Raw genomic sequence first — 21,894 nt, 5'->3', positions numbered from 1 at the left:
GTTTGTCATCTCTTCTTGATGAGGCCTCGCCTCTCCCATGTCACCCTTAGTGACACCCTGTATAAATCTCAGCCCAATTCCCCTCCCAGCCTCCTTGCTCAGACCAATTCCTTCCCTTCTCTGTATCCATTATCTCTAAAATATGATGGGATTTACATTATAGGGGCAAAAGTTTGCTCCATTTTGTTAACAGAAATATCCCCAGCTCCTAGAACAGGACCTGCCACAGAACAGGACTCCGTAAATTTTTTGAATGAGTAAACTGATGAGTGGGTAATGATCGTGGGTGAAGGAGCTGAGTGGATCTACAGTAGGAGAGGGGAAGGTCATTGTTTAGCTGTGAGCACCTGTGCTAGGACTCAGCTCTAATCTGTTTGAACACCTGCAGTGACTTAAAATCTTAAAAACTTAAAATCTCTCAAAACAATGCATCAGTTTTTTGGACAATCTCAGTAGTTTAAGTTTTCTGTTATATTGAGGAGAAATGACTGTGTTGTTTTTACCTGGTTCTAGTTCTACAGTCTTGGGCCTTGTAGAAGAAGTAGAGTCACAGTGTCAAGCCCTCAGTGTTTGAACACAGCTGTTGTAGTCCCCAATGTGTTCTTCTCAAGGTTCATTCCCTTCTGACATTTCTCCAAGGACGTGGTTTTGAATCATCTCACCAGGGGCACCTGGGTGGCTCAGTGGGTTAAAGCCTCTGCCTTCGGCTCAGGTCATGATCCCGGGTTCTGGGATCGAGCAGGCTATCTGCTCAGCAGGGGGCCTGCTTCCTTCTCTCTCTCCACCTGTCTCTCTACTTGTGATCTCTCTGTCAAATAAATAAATAAAAAATCTTGAATCATCTCACCATCCTCACAGCTGCCCTTTGAAAACTCTGTCACTCTGTCAGACGCAAGAAGTTCTCACTGATTGGTCCTAGAAAAAGTCAAAGCTAATCCGCTTAAAACAAGGGCCAAAATTTTGTGGTTAATAGTGGGAGAAAAGGCAAAACCCAAGTTATAAAAACGAGTTAATTTTATCTAAGTATTTTTGTAACTATGAATCCATTTTGGGGGTGGGAGAGAGATTAATTTTTCTGACAAAAATCTATGATGAATGATAGGATAGTCTTCACTTGACATTGGAAATTAGAGATGTGATCATAAAGTTTTTTTGTCTTTTTTTCCCTCAGAATTATGTATTCTGGTAATCAACCCTTCCCCCCAATTCCCACCTCTAGCTTCTCCTGATCTTTTTTATTCATATCCTTCTCCTTTGGTCATTATTAGTGATTTAGCTGCCAGATTCTTTTGTCCCTTCCGTAGGCTTCATGAGCTGCTGCATGTTTGTGAGATCTACAGGGTCATTTTGCTGTCGATTTCGTGTGGTATCTGTTGTACTCTCCGGTAATCCTGTCATCAAAGACGTCGCATACTTAAGTGGGCTGGGTTGTTGGTGCACTTCTTTAGAAGGAAAGAGTTCAGTGGTGAGTATGTTTTGTCATGAAGCCTTTAGCTTGCCTCTTATCTCTTCCCCGCTGTGACTTATTTGAACAATAAGTACACTCTGTTCAGTAGGTGTGACTGACTGGCTCTATCACAGCCCTAGTGTGGACCTTGAGTATGCAGATAAGATAAGCCAAGAGATTCACACTGAATTTTCAGTGACACTTCAGTCTTTTTAGTAGGGACTCCTCGTAACCCACAGATCCTCACAACAGTTGTGGAGATGTTTATTACAATTTATTATAATTTTAATAACTGAAATTGAGGGCTGTATATTTATTCTAATTATATTTCACATTATGTTCTTCATGTCATCTTGTTAAACTTGTCAGCATCTGCTTGGATGTCTCAGTCCATTTGGGCTGCTATAACAAAATACCACCTACTGGTATAAACAACAGAAATTTATTTCTTATGGCTCCAGAGGCTGAGGAGTCCAAGATTGAGGCTCCAGCATGGCTGAATCTTATGAGGGCCCTCTTCCTCACTCGTAGTGAAGCACCTTCTAGCTGTGTCTTCACTTGGTGGAAGGGGCAAGGGGTCTCTATGGGATCCCTTTTAGAGGAGCACTAATCCCATTCATGAGGGCCTTGTGAGGCAAACACCTCCCAGGGGCCCCAAACCATCTCATCAGGCAATAGGGGTTCAACATATGAATTTCGAGGGGATGTGAACATTCAGACCATAACAGATGATGACATGACCATGTGTTGAAGAATCTCAACTCTTTGTATATGGGCTGGTAGTCTTTCAGTAAATTACTTAAGCTCTCATTGAGTCAGTTGATTCATCTATAGAAAGAAAAGTGCCTTAGTCTTGAGGGAGGCCATGGGAAAATCCCCCACTTGAGACAACTCTGTGTAGGCTGGATCAACAGATTGTGAACATTGTCTCTAGGCAGGCCCCAGGCATCTTTATTTTTTAACAGGTACACAGTGCTTCTGATGATGAAATGACAGTCTGTAGTCAGCCCAGTCTGACTAAACTGCTACAGGTCCCCGAACGCAACACATGATCTCTGGTTGTTGCCCTTCCCTCTTACTTTTCCATTTGAACTCCCACCATAGTTGAAGATGATCAGGTGATGTCTAGGAAGACCATGCTAATTGTCCCCTCGGGTATGAGTTAAGTGCCAGAGCTGGGCAAGCCACTCTCAGGACCTCCTAGCTGAGGTATTTTAATTGCCCGTTTGTGGTCTGTGAACCTGTTAGACCTTGAGCTCCTAGGGGACCTTTGTTCCGAAAAGTCTAGCAGATGTGGGAAGAGGGGTTGTGGAATGAGATCAGGACCCTGGATGTAGAGATTTACCTCAGGAAAGAGAATGTGGTTTGAGTCGGGAAATGAGGAGGTGAGCAAGGGGAAAGGTATAGAAATATTTTAGGTTTAGTGGGGCAACTGGGTGAGGTATCTTGTTGTTGTTGTTGTTGTTGTTAAAGTAATCCAAGAAGGCGAGTTGGAAAGGATCTGAACTTTAAGTAATGGCAAAGGTCTGAGAGAGGTGTCGTGGGAAGGGCCACTTAGATGGTGTATACCTGTTCATTGCTGAACATTGCTGGCTGAGATTTAAACGAACATTTCTAATAGTCCTATGGATACAGCCAAGCGTCCTGACTTGCCTCTGAATGACAAGGGAGCAGAGGAATGAGTAGGTAGCTACTAGAGTTGGGACTGGTGCTGGGACCATGGTAGTATGTCAGGAGCATGAGAATTCTTGGAGGTTATTGTTAAGATGGCTGATTTAGAGTCAGTCTGGAAGGTATACAATTAGAAGGGGGTTCATGGATTGGAAAATGAAGAAAATTGGAGGGTATGGGGCAGATCCCCATAAATTGAGCCATTGGGAAGAGAGAGTGAGGATATTGTGCTAAGGAAAAAGAACTTGCTATGAGGTCTGTATTAGTTTTCTGTCACTGCTTCAACATATTAGCTCAAACTCAATGGCTTAAAACAATACAAACTTATTATCTTGAGGTTCTGGAGATCAGAAGTCTTACATTGGAGTCGCTAAAATTAGGGCGTCAGCAGGACTGCTGGGCTGCATTCCTACTGGAGGCTCTACTGCCGACTCTGTTTCCTTGCCTTTTCAGTTTGTAAAGGCTGCCCCCATTCCATGACTGCTGGTCCCTTCTTTCATCTTCAAAGAATAGTATGTTCAAATTTCTCTCACTTTTGCCTCCTTGTGTCCCTTATAAAGGCTCTTGTGAATGGAATAGATGGTGCCTACTCAAATTAGCCAAGGATAATCTCTCCATCTCAAGATCCTTAACTTAATCACATCCGCAAAGACTTTTGGCCATGTAAGGTGACATACAGATTCCAGACATTGGTTGGTGGACATCTTTGAAGGGAAGAAGAGGCATTATTTTGTCTAATACAAGGTTGAAAAAACTATTGCTTAACATAAATATTGTGGCTAAATCACTGTTAGTGAAGTTTTTTTTACAGTCCATTAACACATTGCGTACAAGGTTATTCTGTGGGAAACTAACCTGTGCAGTCCAAAGCCCTGCTGAGATATATGGTCAGTGGAGTGAGTGAGTGAGTGTGTGCCACAACTCGCTGCACTGGGTTGAAGTGAAGATTTATTAGTAAGTCTGTTTCATGCTTTGAGTTCTTGGTAGGAGGAGTGAAAATATGTGATGCTCAGCCCTGTGGAAGTTGATGTTTATTTACAATTTTCCTGAGTTGCACAGGAGGACAAATCACAGATAGTGAAAAGGTTTCTGTCATCATGGAATTGAGACCACAGGTTACCTGATGCACTTGATGCTTTTTCCACTTCCATGCAGGAAAGGAACTGGTCTTCAAAATTAAGACACCTGGGCACGCTGGTCCCCTGAGTTGGGTGTTTGGGGCCATCACTGTGGTGGCTTCTCAGGCTGCCTCATGATCATCTCTGTGGGGATGGCTGCCCTTGGAGACTTCCTTCTGGACAGGAGTCATACTACTCCTGCGAGACTAAAGGGTTTGGCAAGGAGTCTGGGAAGATGGCAGAGTAGGAGGATCCTAAGTTCACCTCCTACAACAGATACTCCTAGTAATAGCCACACTGGTGTAACTAACCCAGAAAATGAACCGAAGACTGGAAGAGCGGACACTCCACAATGAATCTTAGAGAAGCCACACTGAAAAATGGTAGGAAGGGCAGGGGCCCGGTCAGTCAGGATCCAAACTATCCAGTGAGATGAACCGTAAATTGGAGGAATACCATGGAGCATGGAGAAGGAATAGGAACACACCTCACACCAGGTACCCCAGATACAGACCTGCACTGGCAAGATGACTCCCCATAACATTTGACTTTGAAAGCAGAAGGGCTTAACTTTGTTAGTTTTTATAGTCAGTGAGACTTTTCTCCCAGAATAAAAGAGTTGGCAGAAGCCATTTCTCATACCCACCCCCTGCCTGGGCTAAATACCCAGACACCTGCAAGAACCAGCTTGAACACTCTCCATATAGCTTGTTAACACCATGTGTCCTACCTTGTGCTCTCCTTTGAATTTGCCCCGTCCAATCCACCCTACCTGACGGAAGTCCCATCAAAGCAGCCTTGTCAGATCTCCTCCTTCAAGCAGTACCAGTAAGCAGCTGCATAGGCCTTGCTAATACTACGTGCCCTGCCCCTATGTTCTCCTATGGACTTGTCCCATCCAACTAGCCCCACTTGGCAGAAGTCCCTCCAAAGCAGCTCCATGTCTCATCCTGCAAGAACACCAGCATGTATCTTGCTAACTAACACCATGGGCCCTGCACCCCCACATTCTCCTGCAGACTTCCCTGTCCAACCAGCCCCACTAGGCAGGAATCTATCCAAAGCAGCTCCAGAGGCTTCTCATTCTTTAGTCAGCCCCAACAGTGGCCAACACGTCTCCAAAATGGCTCCTCTCAGGGGGAGAAGAGAAGATAACCATACACAACAGTTCCACTGCAGCTCCAGCAGTGGGCTGGGGTCAGACATTCCGTCTGACTGTCAGTCCCATCCACCAACAAAAACTTCGCAGGGAACAGCACAAAGAGAGAGTGCTGTAGTCACTGCAACCCCAAGAGATGGACTAGGGCAGACACCTGGTCTGACTGCAGGCCCTGCCCACCAGTGAAAGCCTTTCAGGGGAACAACTCAGGGAGAGCACACTGCAGTTAAGTGTGATTGCAGCCCTGGCAAATGGGCTGAGGACAGGCATCTGGTCTGATAGAACTACAAGCCCAGTGTGACCCCAGACTGACCCCTTAATGATGCAGTGACCAGACACCGTCCATAATAAGTAAAGAGAGCCATTGTAACCAAGTGAACTGAAGGCAAACATGGCTTAACCACAGGAGTAAGGTGCATGCAGCACATGGAGGAGATAATCCTTGAAGTGCCAGGTTCTGGTGAAGCAGGAATATTGCACTATCGAGCACTATAGGACCTATTCTCCATAAGGCCAGTGCTTTTAAGATCAAGAGACATAAATGACTTTCCTAATACATTGAAACAAACACAGAAGGTTAGACAAAAGAAGGAGAGGAAATGACCCAAATGAAAGAACAGGACAAAATCACAGCAAGAGAACTAAATGAAATGGAGATAAAGCAATATTCCTGATAGAAATTTCATCTCTGATTGGTTCTTTTTATGTTTTCTACCTCTATTTTTAAAGAACCAATTAGAGATGAAGAACTGAGTAACTGAAATTAAAAACACACTAGAGAGAGTAAATCATAGACCAGAGGAAGCAGAAGAACAGACAGCAAGCTGGAAGACAGAGTAGTGGAAAGCAATCTAGCTGAACAACAAAAAGAAGAAAAAGGATAATAAAGAATGAGACTAGGTTAAGGGAACTCAGCAACATCATCAAGCTTAATAATATTGGCATTATAGCAATCCCAGAAAGAGAAGAGAGAAATTGGGGGAGAAAATTTATTTGAGGAAATAATAGCTGAAAACTTCCCTAATCTAGAAAAGGAAACAGATATCCAGATTCAGGAGGTACAGAGAGCCCTCAACAAAATCAACCCAAGGAGGTCCACACCAAGACATTGTAATTAAAATGGCAAAAAGTAGTGATAAAGAATTTTAAAAGCACCAAGAAAAAGGAAGACAGTTGCATACAAGGGAAACCTTGTAAAGCTATTAGCTGGTTTTTCAGCAGGAACTTTGCAAGCCTGAAGCAAGTGGCATGCTATATTCAAAGTGCTGAAAGGGAAAAAGAAACCCTATAACCTAGAATATTTCATCTAGCAAAACTGTCATTCAGATAGAAGAGATAGAGTTTACCAGACAAACAAAAACTAAAAGAGTTCATTACCACTAAACCAGCCTTATAAGAAATGTTAAAAGGAATGCTTTAAGTGGACAGGAAAGGCCATTATCAGGAGTAAGAAAATTGCAAAAGGAAAAAAATTTCACAGGTACGTAAAAACATAATAAAAGGAGCAGATTGATCACTTGTAAAACCAGTGTGGAGGTTAGGACACAAAAGCAATAGAATCAATTATAACTACAAAAATCAGTCAAGGCTTCACAAAATAAAAGTATGTGAAGTATAACATACATAAAATGTGGGTGGGGGCAAAGATTTAATGCTTTTTAGAATGGATTCAAACTTAATTGACCACCATCAATCTAATATAAGTTGCTATATGTACAGGATGTTAAATATCACCCTAACAGTGACCACAAATCAAAAACCTATAATAGATATACAAAAAAAAAAAAAAAAAAAAAGAGAAAGGAATCCAGGCATATCACTAAGGAAAGCCATCAAACCAAAGAGGAAGAGAGCAAGAGAAGAAAGGAATTATAGAGGAACTACAAAAACAACCATAAAACAAGTAATAAACTGGCCGTAAGTATATACCTATCAATAATTATTTCAAATGTAAATAGATTAAATTCTCCAGTCCAAAGGCATAGGATTCTGAATTCTTAATTTAAGAATTAATAAGATTGATAAACCACTGGCCAGACTTATCCCAAAGAAAAGAGAACGGGCCCAAATTAATAAAATCATGAATGGAATGGGAGATATTATGACTAACACCAAAGAAATGGAAACAATTATTAGAAATTATTATCAGCAACTGTATGCCAACAAATTAAGCAAGAAAAAAATGGGTGCCTTCCTGGAAACTTACAAACTACCAAGACTGAAACAGGAAGAAGTAGACAATCTGAATAGACCAAATACTGTAACTAAATTGAAGCAGTCATCAAAAACCAAAAAATGAAAGTCCAGGGCCAGATGGTTTCCCATGGGAATCCTACTAAACATTTAAAGAAGAAATAATACCTATTCTTCTGAAGGTGTTTCAAAAAATAGAAACAGAAGGAAAACTTCCAAACCAGCTCTATGAGGCCAGCATTACCCTGATCCCCAAACCAGGCAAAGACCCCATCAAAAAGGAGAATTACAAACCAATATCCCTGATGAATATAGATGCCAAGATTCTCAACAAGATCCCAGCTAATAGGATCCAACAGTACATTAAAAGGATTATCCATCACGATCAGGTGGGATTCATTCCTTTGTTGAAATTTCCAAGGTACTTTTTGGAAACATCTTGCATTTGAGTATTTTTTAGACTCTCTATTATTTCATTTTTCCAACCTCTCTATTTATAAAAGATGCTGATGATACCCAAAAATCAAATAGTCTAGTTAAGAAATGGGGGGCAGAAGATATAATAGAAATTTTTTCCAAAGAAGACATGCAGATAGCTAACAGACACATGAAAAGATGCTACTCTCACTCATCCTCAGGGAAGTACAGATCAAAACTACAATGAGTTATATATATATAAGTTATATGAGTTATGTATCACCTCATACATGTCAGAATGGCTAAAGTAACAACACAGGAAAGAACAGACGTTGGTGTGGATGTGGAGAAGGGGGAACCCTCTTACACTGTTGGTGGGAATCCAAACTGGTAGAGCCATTCTGGAAAACAGTATGGAGGTTCCTCAAAAAGTTAAAAATAGAGCTACTCTATGACCCAGCAGTTGCACTACTTGGTTTTATCTAGAGGTACAAAAATCTGATTTGAAGGGCACATGCACTCCAGTGTTTATAGCAGCATACCCTAAGTTACGGAAAGACCCCAAATGTCCATCGACTGATAAGGGAGATATATGTGCGTGTGTGTGTACACACAATGGAATATTACTTAGTTACAAAAAAATAAAATCTTGCCATTTGCAAAGACATGGATGGAGCTAGAGTGTATTATGCTAAGTGAAATAGGTCAGTCAGAGAAAGAAAAATACCATATGATTTCACTCATGTGGAATTTAAGAAATGAAACGGATGAATGTAGGGGGAAAAGAGAGAGGCAAATCATGAAACAGACTATACTCTTGAGAACAAATGATGGGTTGCTAGAGGGGAGGTGGATGGGGGGATGGGTGAAATGGGTTATAGACATTAAGGAGGGCACTTTTGATGAGCACTGAGTGTTATATGTAAGTGATAAATCGTTAAATCCTACCATTGAAACTGATATTACACTATATATTAACTAACTGGAAGTTAAATAAAAACTTGGAACTACTGAAAAAAAAAAAAAAAGATGGTGATGATATGATAACTAGCAGTAACTTAATAGTTGGCTTACTACATGCCAAACACTGATTTTTAAAATTTTGATAATTTCAAATTTTCCTTTACTCTCTTCCCCCCCCCCCCCAACTTTCCTGAGGTATACTTGCCAACTGTTTTACACATTTAAGGTGTAAAATGTGATGTTTTGATGTATGTATACATTATAAAAAGATTACCACAATCAAGCTAATTAACACATCCATCACCTCATATAATTATCTTTTGTGTATGTATTGTGGGAACACTTAAGATAAACTCTCTCAGCAAATTTCAAGTCTACAACACAATTTTATTAACTAGACCACACTGCACATTAGCTGTCCAGACCTTATGAATCGTGCATAACTGAATTTTTGTACCCTTTGAACAATATTTCCCCATTTTCCTCTTCTCCCAATCCTTGGCAACTATTATTCTATTCTCTGCTTTTGTGAGTTTGACTTTTTTTGATTCCACATATAATTGAAATAATGTAGTATTTGCTTTTATGTGTCTGGCTTGTTTCACTTAATATAATGTCCTCCAGGTTCATTCATATTGTGAAAATGGCTGAATTTTTTTTCTTTTTAAAGGATGAATAATATTGTATTTTTTATAAATAAAAGCTTTTTAAAAAATCCACTCACCCATTGACACTTAGGTGTGCAATGAACATGAGAGTTAGATATCTCTTCAAGATAGTGATTTTATTTCTTTTGGGTGTATACCCAGAAGTGTGGTTGTTCTATTTTTAATTTTTAACTTTTAATTTTTAATTTTTAAATTTTTGAGGCACCTCCATGTGTTATCTATAACAGGTGCGCCAATTTATATTCTCACGAACGGTGTACAGCAGTTCCCTTTTCTTCACACCATTACCAACAGTTGTTATCTCATGTTTTTGATAGTAGCCATCCTAATAGGTGTGAGGTGATATCTCATTGTGATTTTGATATCCTGTCCTGATTGGTGACATTGAGGATTTTTTTTTTTTTGAGGATTTTTTTGAGGATGTTTTTCATGTACCTGTTGGTCCTTAGTATGTCTTCTTTGGAAAAATGTCAATTCAGATACTTTGCCCATTTTTTAATTGAGTAATTTGTTTCTTTGCTGTTGAATTACATGAGTTCCTTTATGTTTTACATATGAACTCCTTATTAGATAATATGATTTGCAAATATTTTTTCTGTTCCATAGATTGCCTTTTCATTTTATTGATTGTTTCCTTTGCTGTGTAGAAGTTTTTAAAGTAAGATAATGTCCCACTTGTTTCTTTTTGCTTTTGTCATCTGTGCTCTTGGTGTCTGTCATATTAAAAAGAAATTGCCAAGATGAATATTTTCTTCTAGGAATTTTCTAGTTTCAGATCTTACATTTAAATCTAACCTTGGGGCACCTGACTGGCTCAGTCGGTTAAGTGTCTGCCTTCAGCAGGGTCCTGGGATTGAGCCCCACATCGCACTCCCTGCTCTGTGGGGAGCCAGCTTCTCCCTTTCCCTCTACCTGCTGCCATGCCTACTTGTACTCTCAATCTTTCTCTGTGTGTGTGTCAAATAAATAAATAAATAAAACCTTTTAAAAAATAAATCTAACCTTGAAATGATTTTTATCTGCTTGAATTTGTTGAGACCTCTTTTGTGAAATAACATGAATCTATCTTGCAGGATATTCCATTTGCACTTGAGAAGAATGTCTGTTCTGCTGTTGGTGGGCAGTACTGTATATGTCTGTTACAAAGAGTGGAGTCTGAGTATTATATTGCTATCTGTTTTCTTCTTCAGATCTGTCAGTGTTAGCTTTATATATTTATATACTTTGATATTGGGTGCATGTATATTTATGGCTGTTATATGTTGAATTTTATCTTTATATAATGGCCTTCTTTGTCTCTTTTGACAGTTTATGATTTAAAGTTTCTTTTGTCTGATATAAGTCTTTTGTCTGATATAGCCACCCCTGCTCTCTTTTGGTTACCATTTGCATGGATATCTTTTTCCATCCCTTTCCTTGAGCATGTGTGTGTCTTCAAAGCTTAAGTGAGTCTCTTGTATGTAGCATATAGTTGGGTCTTTTTTTTTTTTTTTTCAAAATCTATTCAGCCACACTGTTTTTTGATAAGAGAGTTTAATCCATTTACATCTAAAGTTGTTATTGACAGGTAAGGACTTTCTCTTGTCATTTGGTTCATCATTTCCTGACTTTGTTGTAGTTTTTGTTCCTTTCCTCCTTTCTGTGGTCTTCCTTTGTGATTTGATGATTTTGGGGGGTGTGTTCTGAATCATTCAGAATCATTTCTCTTAATTTTTTGTGTATCTAGTATAGGATTTTGCATTGTGGTTGTCAGGAGGCTCACATGAAACACCTTAAAGTCTAAGCCATAAATGTATCTGAAGTTGCTACAAAAACTACACTTCTGCTCCACCCCCAAACACATTTTGTGTTATTGATGTCACACTTCTTTTTATGTTGCTTACCCATTACTGCACTATTGTAACCATAGTTATTTTTAATATTTTTGTGTTTAACTTTTTACACTCATTAAAAATTACTAGCGTTATGGTATTGGAGTATTCTAAGTTTGATTATATATTCACCTTTACTAGTAAGTTTTTATGTTTTGTGTGTTTTTTGGTTACATATTAGTATTCTTTCATTTCAACTTGAAGAGCTTCATTTAGCATTTCTTGCAAGATAGGTCTAGTGGTGGTAATCTCCCTTAGCTTTTGTTTGTCTGAGAAAGTCTTTATTTCACCGGACAGCTTTGCTGGGTATGTTATTTTTAATTGGCAGTTTTTTTCTTCAGCACTTCGAATTATCATCCCACTCTCTCCTGGCTTGCACAATTTCTGCTGAGAAACTTGCATATAGCCTTATAGGGGTTCCTTTATATGTGACAATTTTTTTTTCCTCTTGTTGCCTTAAAAATTGTCTCCTTATCTTTGGCTTTTGGTCATTTAATTATAATATGTCTTGGTGTAATCTTTGGGTTGATCCTATCTGGGAACTTTTACGCTTGAAGAACCTGAGAAAATCTGGGAAATTTTCAGCCATTTGTTTCCTTTAAACAAACTCTCTTCTTTTTTTGTTTGTCCTATTTTCCTTCTCCAGATCCTTATAATGCAAATATTGATTCACTTGTCCTCGTCCTACAAATCCTATAGGTTTTCTTCAGTCTTTTTCACTTTTTTCTTCTCTGACTGAATCATTTCAAATGACCTGTCTTTGAGTTCACAGATTCTTTATTCTGCTTGGGGTAGTGTTGGGGTCTCTATTGTATTTCTTTTTTCATTCATTGTATTCTTCAGTTGGAGAATTTCTATTTGATTTGTTTTCCTTTTTGTTGAAATTTTCATTTTGTTCATGCATTTTTCCCCCTGATTTTGTTGAGCTATTTTTATTTTCTTGAACCTCACTGAGCTTCCTTAAGATGATTATTTTGAATTCTTTGTCATGAAATTTATATATATCCATTTCTGATGTGTTGGTTCCTAGGGCTTTATTAGTTTCCTGTTGTGTTGGTGGTTTGACTGATTCTTCATGCTCCATGTAACCTTGAGCTGATGTCTGTGTATTTGAAGCAATAAACACTTCTTCCTGTCTTTACAGCTGGTTTTAACAGGTAAAGGCCTTCTCCTGCTGTGTCCCCGGATTGATGGGACTGCCCTCAGGATTGCAGTTGAGCAGGGCAACGTGTCTGCTACTGCGTCTGCAGTCAGGTCCAACACTGGCAAGCCTGTTACCAGGGGCGTGGGTGGGTATGGATCCTGCCTTTATTCCGGGTAGACAGCACCGACTCTGAGACTAATGTTGAGTAGGTCTAGAGGCTGGTCGTAGGGCCATCTTCAGGTCTGCAGTTGGTGAGCCTCTCACCAGGGAGGTTGTGGATGGCTGTGGCTCCGCTTATATCCTGAGTATATGTGTACCAGGTTTCTGGGTGGCAGCACTGCCTTCTGGTCCAGGGTAGAGCAGGGTTGGAGTAGGGTCTCAGGGTTCTTCAGGATCTGCAGTTGGAACTGAGGTTGGCAGACCTGCTCTTGGGGGCCCGTACAGGCATGTCTCCTCCAGTTGCCAGAGTGTATGGTATTGCCCACAGACCGCATAGTCCTGGAACTGAGTCACAGGGCTGCCATGGATTCCACAGCTAAGAGTGAGGTCAACGGACCTGCTGCCAGGGGAAAAGATGGCTGTTTCTGGGTCCCTGAGCCAGCAGAAGTGACTCTAGACCTCCTTCTAGTGGGGTTTAGGATCAGGTCACAGGACCACTTCAGGACAGTCAGGTCTGCCGTTGGTAGGTGTGATAAAACTCCTCTGGGGTCCTTTGGTAGCTATAGCTGGTTTCAGGATTATGGTCAGGCTGGGTGAGAACCAAGTCCATAGGGACAAGGCTGCTTTCAGTCTGTAGCTGGGATCACTGCCAGTGAGGATACCACTGGGGCATGGGCCTGCCTGCTTCAAGTGACGCTTCTTGGTCTTAGGCTTCATTGGGTTTTGCAGCTTCCTACTTGGATCCCAAAATTCCCACAAAGAGACTTGCTGCCAAGTGGTTGTTTGTGCTGGGCAATGTGAGCTGGGCCCTGCTGGTCTACCATCTTGCTGACGTCCTCCAAGCACTGTTTTAAGTACTTGACATTTCATCTTGACAACCTATAAGTTCAGTGCTTTGTTATGTCCATTTTTCAAAGGAGCCAAATGAAACACACGAGATTAAGAAGCTTGGCCAAGATTTTCTAGCTAAAGCCAGTCTTCTTCCCCCATCAGTTTGACATCAGAGTCTTTGTTCTGAAATAATGTGCTTCACCTCTGCCTTATGTTTTTTTTTTTTTTTTTAAGATTTTATTTATTTATTTGACAGAGAGAGATCACAAGTAGGCAGAGAGAGAGAGAGAGAGAGAGAGAAGGAAGCAGGCTCCCTGCCGAGCAGAGAGCCCAATGCGGGACTCGATCCCAGGACCCTGAGATCATGACCTGAGCCGAAGGCAGAGGCTTAAACCACTGAGCCACCCAGGCGCCCTGCCTTATGTTTTTAAGTTTATGTCATGATAGAATTTTCTTCCATGCAGGTTCATTGTGGCCTGGCCTGGAAAAGGTTCCTGGTGGATGGCTCCTGTTTTGGGCCTTTAGGTTGTTAGAGACTGAAATTGAGTCTTGTTTTCCTAAGTGATGTGTCTTTCTTGTAAATAGGAACTGGAAATCTACAAGGTGGTAATTTTGTAGATTTCACAGTATCCAAAAGCAGATAATAAGCTTAAGAATTGAAAGGTGGCTGAAAAAGCAGCAGGCCCCCTTGGGTTGTCTTCGTGGCCTTTGAGACCTGTGCAAATGATCATCTTTCCCTGGGTTGCAGTCGGGGGTGCCGCCTGTTCACCTGACGCTCTGTGCCGTGATGGGGGCTCAGGAGGGGCTTGGCAGACTGTCTGGCAGTTCACGACTCCAGACACAGCTTGCGGAGGTGCTTGGCGAATGCGTTCTGCTTCAGAAGTGTGCATGCTTGGTCCCTGCAGGCAAACGAGAGGCTCCTGGAACACAAATCCATTGTCTCTTTGCCATGTACAAATTACGAGGAAGGAAAAATCCACCAGGAAATTAGAACACATATAATAGAAAACAAAGAGTCAGTTTTGGTTTTGGTTCATGAACTATTTTCAGTATGTTAAAATGTATATTTACTTACTCAATTTTATTTTCATTAGTAAGACCTCATTGGAAGAATTCTTGTGTGGTATTCTTTATTTCCTTAGAATTATACTTCTTGAAATGTCTTTGTAACAAATTATGTGAATGGAGTTTGGCTTTCTTTTTAAAACTTTTCATAAGGAATTATATTCTTAGCCAAGGGCTAAGAACAGCTGCTCACATGAAAATAATTCACCACTGCTACTATAATTAATAATGAGGTGAAGGGCGTGGAGACTAGGAGAAGCCTGTGCATAAAGAGCTTTTGGTCCTTTGAAGCGTAGAAAAAGGGCCATCTGCAACCACCTGGTAGAGCTGAACCTTACGTGGCAGGAGTGCTGTGCCAGGCATTGTTCTGGCTGTACACCTTACCCGTGTTCCGGCAGTGACCCTGTGAGTCTCGGCACTCCACTTTGCAGATGCATAAGCCAAAGACAGGAAGCTAAGTGATTTATCAGAGATCATGCGTGCAGTAAAAGGAGGTTGTAGAAGTTGCTTTTTCCGGATTTTATGTGCGAGGACACTGAGGCACGAAAGGTCAGTAGCTGTCACAATGTCTGTGCAGTATTAGCCTTCAAGTGCTGGGGTCGGGGCTGGGGAGAAGGGAGGGAGCCGCGGACTGATGGGTGGGACATGGAGCCATCATGGCAGCTGGGCGTGTCAGCACAGCCCCCTACTTTCCCTGTCCCCTCCTGCCTTCCCTTCCCCGCTCCCATGTTTTGCAGCTTTCCTTCTTCTTCTTTTCTAGTCACTTCTCTGAAATCTGCAGACAGATGGGTAGTTTTTTAAGAGACTTTTAAAACGCATATTTCTCCATGGAACTTCAGTTTCAAATGGATTTGTCTTTTGGCTTTGAAGTGTGGTTTAATGTCATGGTTTCACTTGGAAGCAGCATCTCTTTAGGAAGATAACCTTGCACCTGCTTTTCTCTTTTCTGGCACAGAGCAGGGCGGCTCCTCCTCGGTGGGTCTCCCTTCTCCATTACCTTCCCAGACCACTCCTTTGTACCTTGGATGTTGGTGTCTCCTGGGTTGGGTTGAGGCCTTTCTACTCTCCTCATTCTCTGGAAAGTCCCGGGGAATCTCATCCATGACTAGATGTTCAGTGGTTGTGTTTATGCTGATGTCTCCAAAGTCTGTCTCTCTCACCCAGGAATTCCCTGCTGGCCTCCAGCCTCTGTTGGTCCAGTAGAAGTCTCTACCAGGGTAGCCAAGGTCTCTCTGATCCTGTGTCTGAAACAGCTCATCCTTTCCCCAGATGCCCCGTTTCTATCTCAGTGGCCATACCTTTCCCCCAGGCTGCTGCTCCCGAAACCTAGGGCCATTCCAGCCCCATCTCACCGCATCCTCTACAGTCTCCCTGCCCTACTGATTCTTTGTCCTTTCAGTTTTTAGAATACTCCTCTCCCAGGCCTCCGTTTTCTCTCTACCTGCCTCATTCCAGGCTATTCTGCCTTATAATCTCCTCCTACCTGTTTGATCTTCTGAAACTTTAATGCAACCTGTCGCTTCCCCCCACTGAAAACGTTAATGGACCTAAAATTCCCATCGGTCTTAATTCACGGTGCCTGCAGTGCCCTGGTAGTTCCTTAGATGATATGTGGTTGAGCTGGCCTGGCCCCCGCCTTTGGGACTCCCTGCTCTTGCCCTAACCAGGTGCTGTGTCCAGTAGTGAGGCAGCAGGCGTTGCATGTTGGTAGATGTTGTATCTTCTGAGAATTAGCTGGTCACTTTACAGGTTTTGGAGCCTGTCTTACCAGTAGTAAATAGGTAAGGAGGAGTACCTTTGTATGGGTAGTTTTCTCTGCCTCTCCTCTTTACCATCGATCACTTTTCTGGGTAAGATTGTGCATTTTGGAAGTAGCAGAAGATGGGAGGGAAAGAGACCCAAGATTATAAATGATTTATAAATTACTCAAAGGGTGAGTAGCAGCCAGGGTAACCAAGATACATCTGTACGGTGCCTGTCACAGTATAGTCTTTCTGAATGGCATTCCCCGACAGGTACAGTGTCCAGCCTCTGACGCTAAACAGGACAGACCCGGGAATAGCCCTGCTGTGAGGCTCCAGGGTCTGGACAGAAATGATGCCTGGCTGCTGGGCCCAGGAAGAATGTGAATGAAGGTATGGCGCACAGGTACACGTGTACGCAGGACTGTGAGTGTGTGGGGTCCGGGGTGGGAGAGTGGAAAATGGGACTAGAGACTCGTGCAGGATTGAGGGAAGTAATCTACTTCTGTCCCTACTTTGTTTCATTGGTTTCTTTAAGGGAAATATTTAAACCAAAATCAAAGTTGTTAGGCCTAGATCTATAATCTAAATATTATTTGTTTTGTAGTAGTTGAAATGGAGCTTAACAGCCAAACCTAGGAACCCTGTCTTAGGGTCTGTATGATAGGTAAATGTCCCGTGTGTCCTGGCTAGTGTTTTATGTTCCTCACTCTGGAAGCAGGCCTCTTACAGAGATCTGTATTGGTGAAAATTCCATCAGCACACCCTGACTGCTCCTCCCAGGTGGTGCAAAAGGAGAAATGAAAATATCCCCATGTAGTTCTACAAAGTGGTAGAACTAATTGTTAGGAATTACACTTAAAACAGTCCCCCAAACCCCTCCTTTTTGAAAAATAGGTTCTTGAATCCAACATTTAAAAATAGGCAGCCTAGCAGATGAACTGCCAGCCCTTTCTAACAGTGCCTCTTGGTAGGGGACACAAATATTAGGAATGAGGTTCTGAGATACAATTGACTGCCGTGTCTCTACTGTTGCTCCCTGAATGCTTCCAAATTCACTTTATTTTAGGAAGATTGGCATTTGTAATTATGCTGTCAAGCATTTGTCATTTTGCTGTGGCAACAGCATTAAGACCCGGTTAAAATGCTGCACCCTGACTTGGGTTAGAATAGTTCAAGGCACAGATCTTGGTCGCATGTCTTTTCTAAAGTGTGTGAGCCGCTGAAGTCTGCAGCAAGCAGTGTGAATAATTTCTCTTTTGGGTTCAAGGGGAGAGTCTAGGAAATCCTGTGTCTTGTCTCCACGTTGTTCTGTCACCTTTCTGGATTTGGCAGAGTTGAGCGGCTCAGGCACTGGGAGGTCTCCTGGGAGAATAGGGCTCCTTTGGCTGCATTCTTGCTTTCTTCAGTGAGTGAATATCCTGTGTTTTTGATCTGGTAGATTAGATTCCTGCTTTAGGAGGGCTATTGGTCTACATGACCTGAGAGCTCCCTCTTTTGAGTGTAATGTGGTAGGAAGAGGGCAACTTTGGAGGCAGACAGATCTGTTTTAAACTGATTCCAGCATTTTCTTTTTGGGCATGTCATAGCTTTCCTGGGCTTCATTTGTAACACTGCGGAGGGAAATCATGCTTGTATCACAGGTTATATGAGCTTAGAGATCCTGTGTAAGTGGAGAGGTCTGCCAAGTAATAGATCTCCAATAAATAGTGGTTGCTGTCTTTAATATGTGTCTTTTTTTTTTGGATAGGGACAGCCATTTAATTTCAGATGGTGATGAGAAAATCTTTGCTAACCCCATCCCCAGAGTCAGTGTAGAGAGAACATCTTCTTAAGTCACTTTAAGCTGCTTGGGAGGGGGTATCAGCTAACTTGTATTCCTTCTCTTACTGGTGTTTCTAAGTCCAAAAGGGGCTTATATTGGTCCATCTTATCTAGGCCTTTAAAAGACTGCCTTCCCCATATAGTGCGTACTAAGAACCAGCAGAGGGCACAGACCTTGACAATAATGGGTCTCACTAGTTCCTTTCTTCCCATTTCACTGGTCCCTAACCTATCTCCTCACACTGTCCCTCTGCCTCTCCACCTCCTGCTCTGTGCGAAGAGAAACACCCTCTTTCTCTGCCTAGCCGACTCCCTCACCGCTCAGTGTTTCCCTTAAGAGAATGGAATAAAACCTCCTTTGTCTCTCTCTGGTGCACTCAGACATCCACTTGACTGGGAAAATGGACCTTTGGGATAGGCCTCGAGGAGTGCTCAGAATCTGAGCTGGCACTAAACAGTAGGAACTTTTCACCCACACAGGTCGTCAGAAGGGTGTGCTTACTGTAAACATTGATTTCTAAAGTTTCATATCCTAATGGTCTAGGGCATTACTTGATATAACGAAAACTTACATCAACTCTGGAAGTGGTCAGACTACCTCAAGCGTGGCGGCTGGTTGTTCTGTCCTGCAGACTCCTGCTGATGTGGATGGTAGCCACAGCTAGCATTCACCAAGGAGTGCCTTGCTGAGAAGAAGGAACGTGGCTCTGATTGAGGAGTGAAGTCGGCTCTGGTGGAGGAGAAGGGCACGTGCTGTTTCCGTTAGTAATTTGCCAGCCAAGCCAGAGTGCTGTGTTTTCCTCCTAGAACCTACCCACTTGCTTTTGCTTGTGCTGTTCCCTCCTGTGGGAATGCCCTCTCCCTCTGTGCGTCAGTTCTCATTTCAAATACAGCCTTCTCCAAGAAGCTCATCCTGATCCCACAAGCCAACGCAAGCTCTGAGTTTCAAAATTCACGGTTGAAACATTCATTATGAAAGTTAAAATGATGCATTTTAATTGTGAGATAATTGAAAGAGAAATAGACAAAGAAACAACAAGGTACTCATCATTCACCATTCTTAGAGATCAACTGTTAGCATTGCATAATGTTTTCTGTCCGGCCGTTTTCTTTGCATTTTTCACGCAGGAGTCCTAGCGTGTACGCCGTTTGCATTCTTCTCTCATGAGCACTGCCGTTCCATTAACAAATACTCGTAAAATTTTCGTGGTCGTGTCATCTTTTATAATAAGGCTGTGGACTGACTCATCGGTTCTGATGTTGGATAGTTAGCTTGTTGCCTATTTGCCTATACTTTAAGAATCCTTAGATAAACATCTCTGTGCATTTGGGATTTCTTTTAAAGGATAGATTTCTAGAAATGGAATAACCAGACCACAGTCTGTTGACAGATTTAAAGATTTGCCTGATCTGTCTCGCTAGACTGACTTTCGGAAATCTTTTTTTAAACCAAATTTATACTTCCAGCAGTGTACATGACTACAGGGTCCAATATTATGTCTTTGCTTATTTGGACAAAAAATACGAGATATTCCTATGAGATACAGAGTTTAAAATCTTAGCACTTCTGGAGTGCCTGGGTGGCTCAGTTGGTTAAGCATCTACCTTTGGCTCAGGTCATGATCCTGGGGTTGTGGGATCAAGTCCTGCATCGGACTCCCTGCTGGGCGGGAAGCCTGCTTCTCCCTCTCCCTCTGTCTGCCGCTCTGCCTACTTGTGCTCTCTGTCAAATACATAAATAAAATAAAAAATCTTAGCACTTCCGTGCACTTACTGGGTGTCGGCCGATTTTCTGTCTCAGAGAGAGGCTGGCAGGTCTACCCCCTTGCCCAGGTTCCTGTGTCTGGTAGGGTGGCTGTCTCTCAGCTGATGTTGGGCCTTTGGTTCTGAAGACTGACAGACACAATGCTAGGAAACGGAGTTCTGCCAGGAATCCTTGGGTTACTGTAGCAAATGGAATGCTGTGTCCTCTCCCAAGCAAGGGCATTTTCTGGGAAGTAATACCTGCTGCTCACTTGTTCAGGCTCCTTGACCATGTGGCTCTCAGGCCATGTGGCTCTCAGGCCCCTGTGTTCTTGAGAGTTGCCTGGTCCTGATTGGCGGTCCAGGACGATATTCCTGGTCAGGGCAGTCAGTCTCTGCAGTGACCATGATGGGAATAGGGTAACAATGAGCCTCTTTCTCATTTGAGAGCACTATAGCTTTTTTTGATCTCCTTCAGAAAGGAGAGGAGTACAGGCTTTTTAATACATAGTATTTTTTTTTTTTTAAGAGGGATTTTTTTTTTTTTTTTAATAGAAAACTTCCACACTCTCTTTTCTGGAAAGCAGGTAACATGTTCTTCATATTGCTGGACATGGATGTGCTCTGTTCGGATTGTAGCGTTTGGGGGTAAAGGAAAGAGAGAAAGCAGTTCGCATCAGCAGATGCTTCCTTCTTGTGCTTTTGCTCCCAGGGTAAGCTGACAGTCAGCGTGCAAGGTGTCAGCCAGTGCGGCCCTGCTGATAGTCACTCTAGGCAAAAGGGAGAATATGGAGCAGACCCTGTTTCTGAGGAGGGGAGAAAGGGAAAATGCCTCTAAGAACACGGCGTCTGCTTCAGTCCCAGTTGCAAAAGTGATGTTTGAGGGTCATTTCCTTCCTCTGCTTTTGTCCAGATGAGCTACAGATTTGGGTATTTTAGTAGAAATTAAGGCATGGGCCATATGCATCTGTCATCAGTCGACTGTTCTGAAAGGAGTGTGTGTGCCTGACCATGAGGGTCACCTGCCCTAAGTGAAGAACAAATGATTATAGGACTTGGGCCACTTGCTAACCTTCTTGTCCTATGACTGTCTGTAAAAATGGGCCTTTGCTTTGCAGCTTGGGTGTTTCTAGTCCTTGGGAATCATTTACCATGAACTGATCCCATCTTCCTCATTAGACCTTTAGGTCTGTTGGGAACACCTGGTCTCCACGTGGCTGGACATTAGGTACTGGCAGATCTCTTGGATACGTATTCTCCCTGCCAGGCAGGACCTCATGTGACCTTCTCCATGTCCCTTCACTTCTAGCTGTCATGCCTCACATGTGGGTCTGTCCCAACCGCTGTTGCTCCAGGTGGCCTCTCCCACTATAAGGCTGTTCCTAGAGGCAAATGGTGATAAAGCAAGATACCTCCTTCCCCAAAGATGCAGACTTTGTTAGGTACTAGGAAATGGTGGGATTTCATTATCGTGAGGTACCTATTAGAGAACCCATAATGTGTGCCATCTTTTCCTCGTCTTTCATGTATTATCATAGATTATCAAAGCTTCATAGTTTAGAAGTCTGTCCTGGTAAGGGTGCTGGTAATTACGGACTATGTTTCCCAGATTTCTGTATGCAGTCTTGGGCCGAGAGAATATGGTAGATTCCAGCACAAGGCTGATAAAAGTAAAGTGATTAAAGTCCATTAGCGAGAGCACACATAAAAGAGAATTTTATAATTACCAATAGCAGACTTGATCGCCCACACGATGGATATTGGCCAACCAGCACAGAAAAGCAGTCTGTTTGGGAGCATGTGTGATGTCTGAATGCAAAATATTAGGTTTGCTCTAACGGAACTAATGTAGGTCACTGTGAGGGATGACAAATACCCA

The 21,894-nt window shown here is 42.3% G+C and overlaps 1 protein-coding gene across 2 annotated transcripts in view; it reads left to right on the top strand.

Annotated features, from left to right (window-relative positions):
- The window catches only part of VOPP1 (VOPP1 WW domain binding protein), a 110,578-nt gene that overhangs the window by 4,783 nt on the left and 83,901 nt on the right, over positions 1-21,894 (top strand). Inside the window, exon 1 of one of the 2 annotated variants that reach the window (XM_046021176.1) lies at positions 16,821-16,841. The exons of the other annotated variant lie outside the window; for it this stretch is intronic. Within the exon in view, the coding sequence (XP_045877132.1) occupies positions 16,836-16,841 (6 nt within the window). The 5' untranslated portion in view covers positions 16,821-16,835. Of the gene's footprint in view, positions 1-16,820; positions 16,842-21,894 lie in introns of those variants that run through there. 2 annotated transcript variants of the gene reach the window in all.

Source organism: Meles meles, chromosome 10, assembly GCF_922984935.1.
Source record: "Meles meles chromosome 10, mMelMel3.1 paternal haplotype, whole genome shotgun sequence".
Taxonomy (NCBI): Eukaryota; Metazoa; Chordata; class Mammalia; order Carnivora; family Mustelidae; genus Meles; species Meles meles.
Note: the sequence above shows the minus strand (reverse complement) of the source record. Positions and strands in the feature narration are given on the sequence as shown.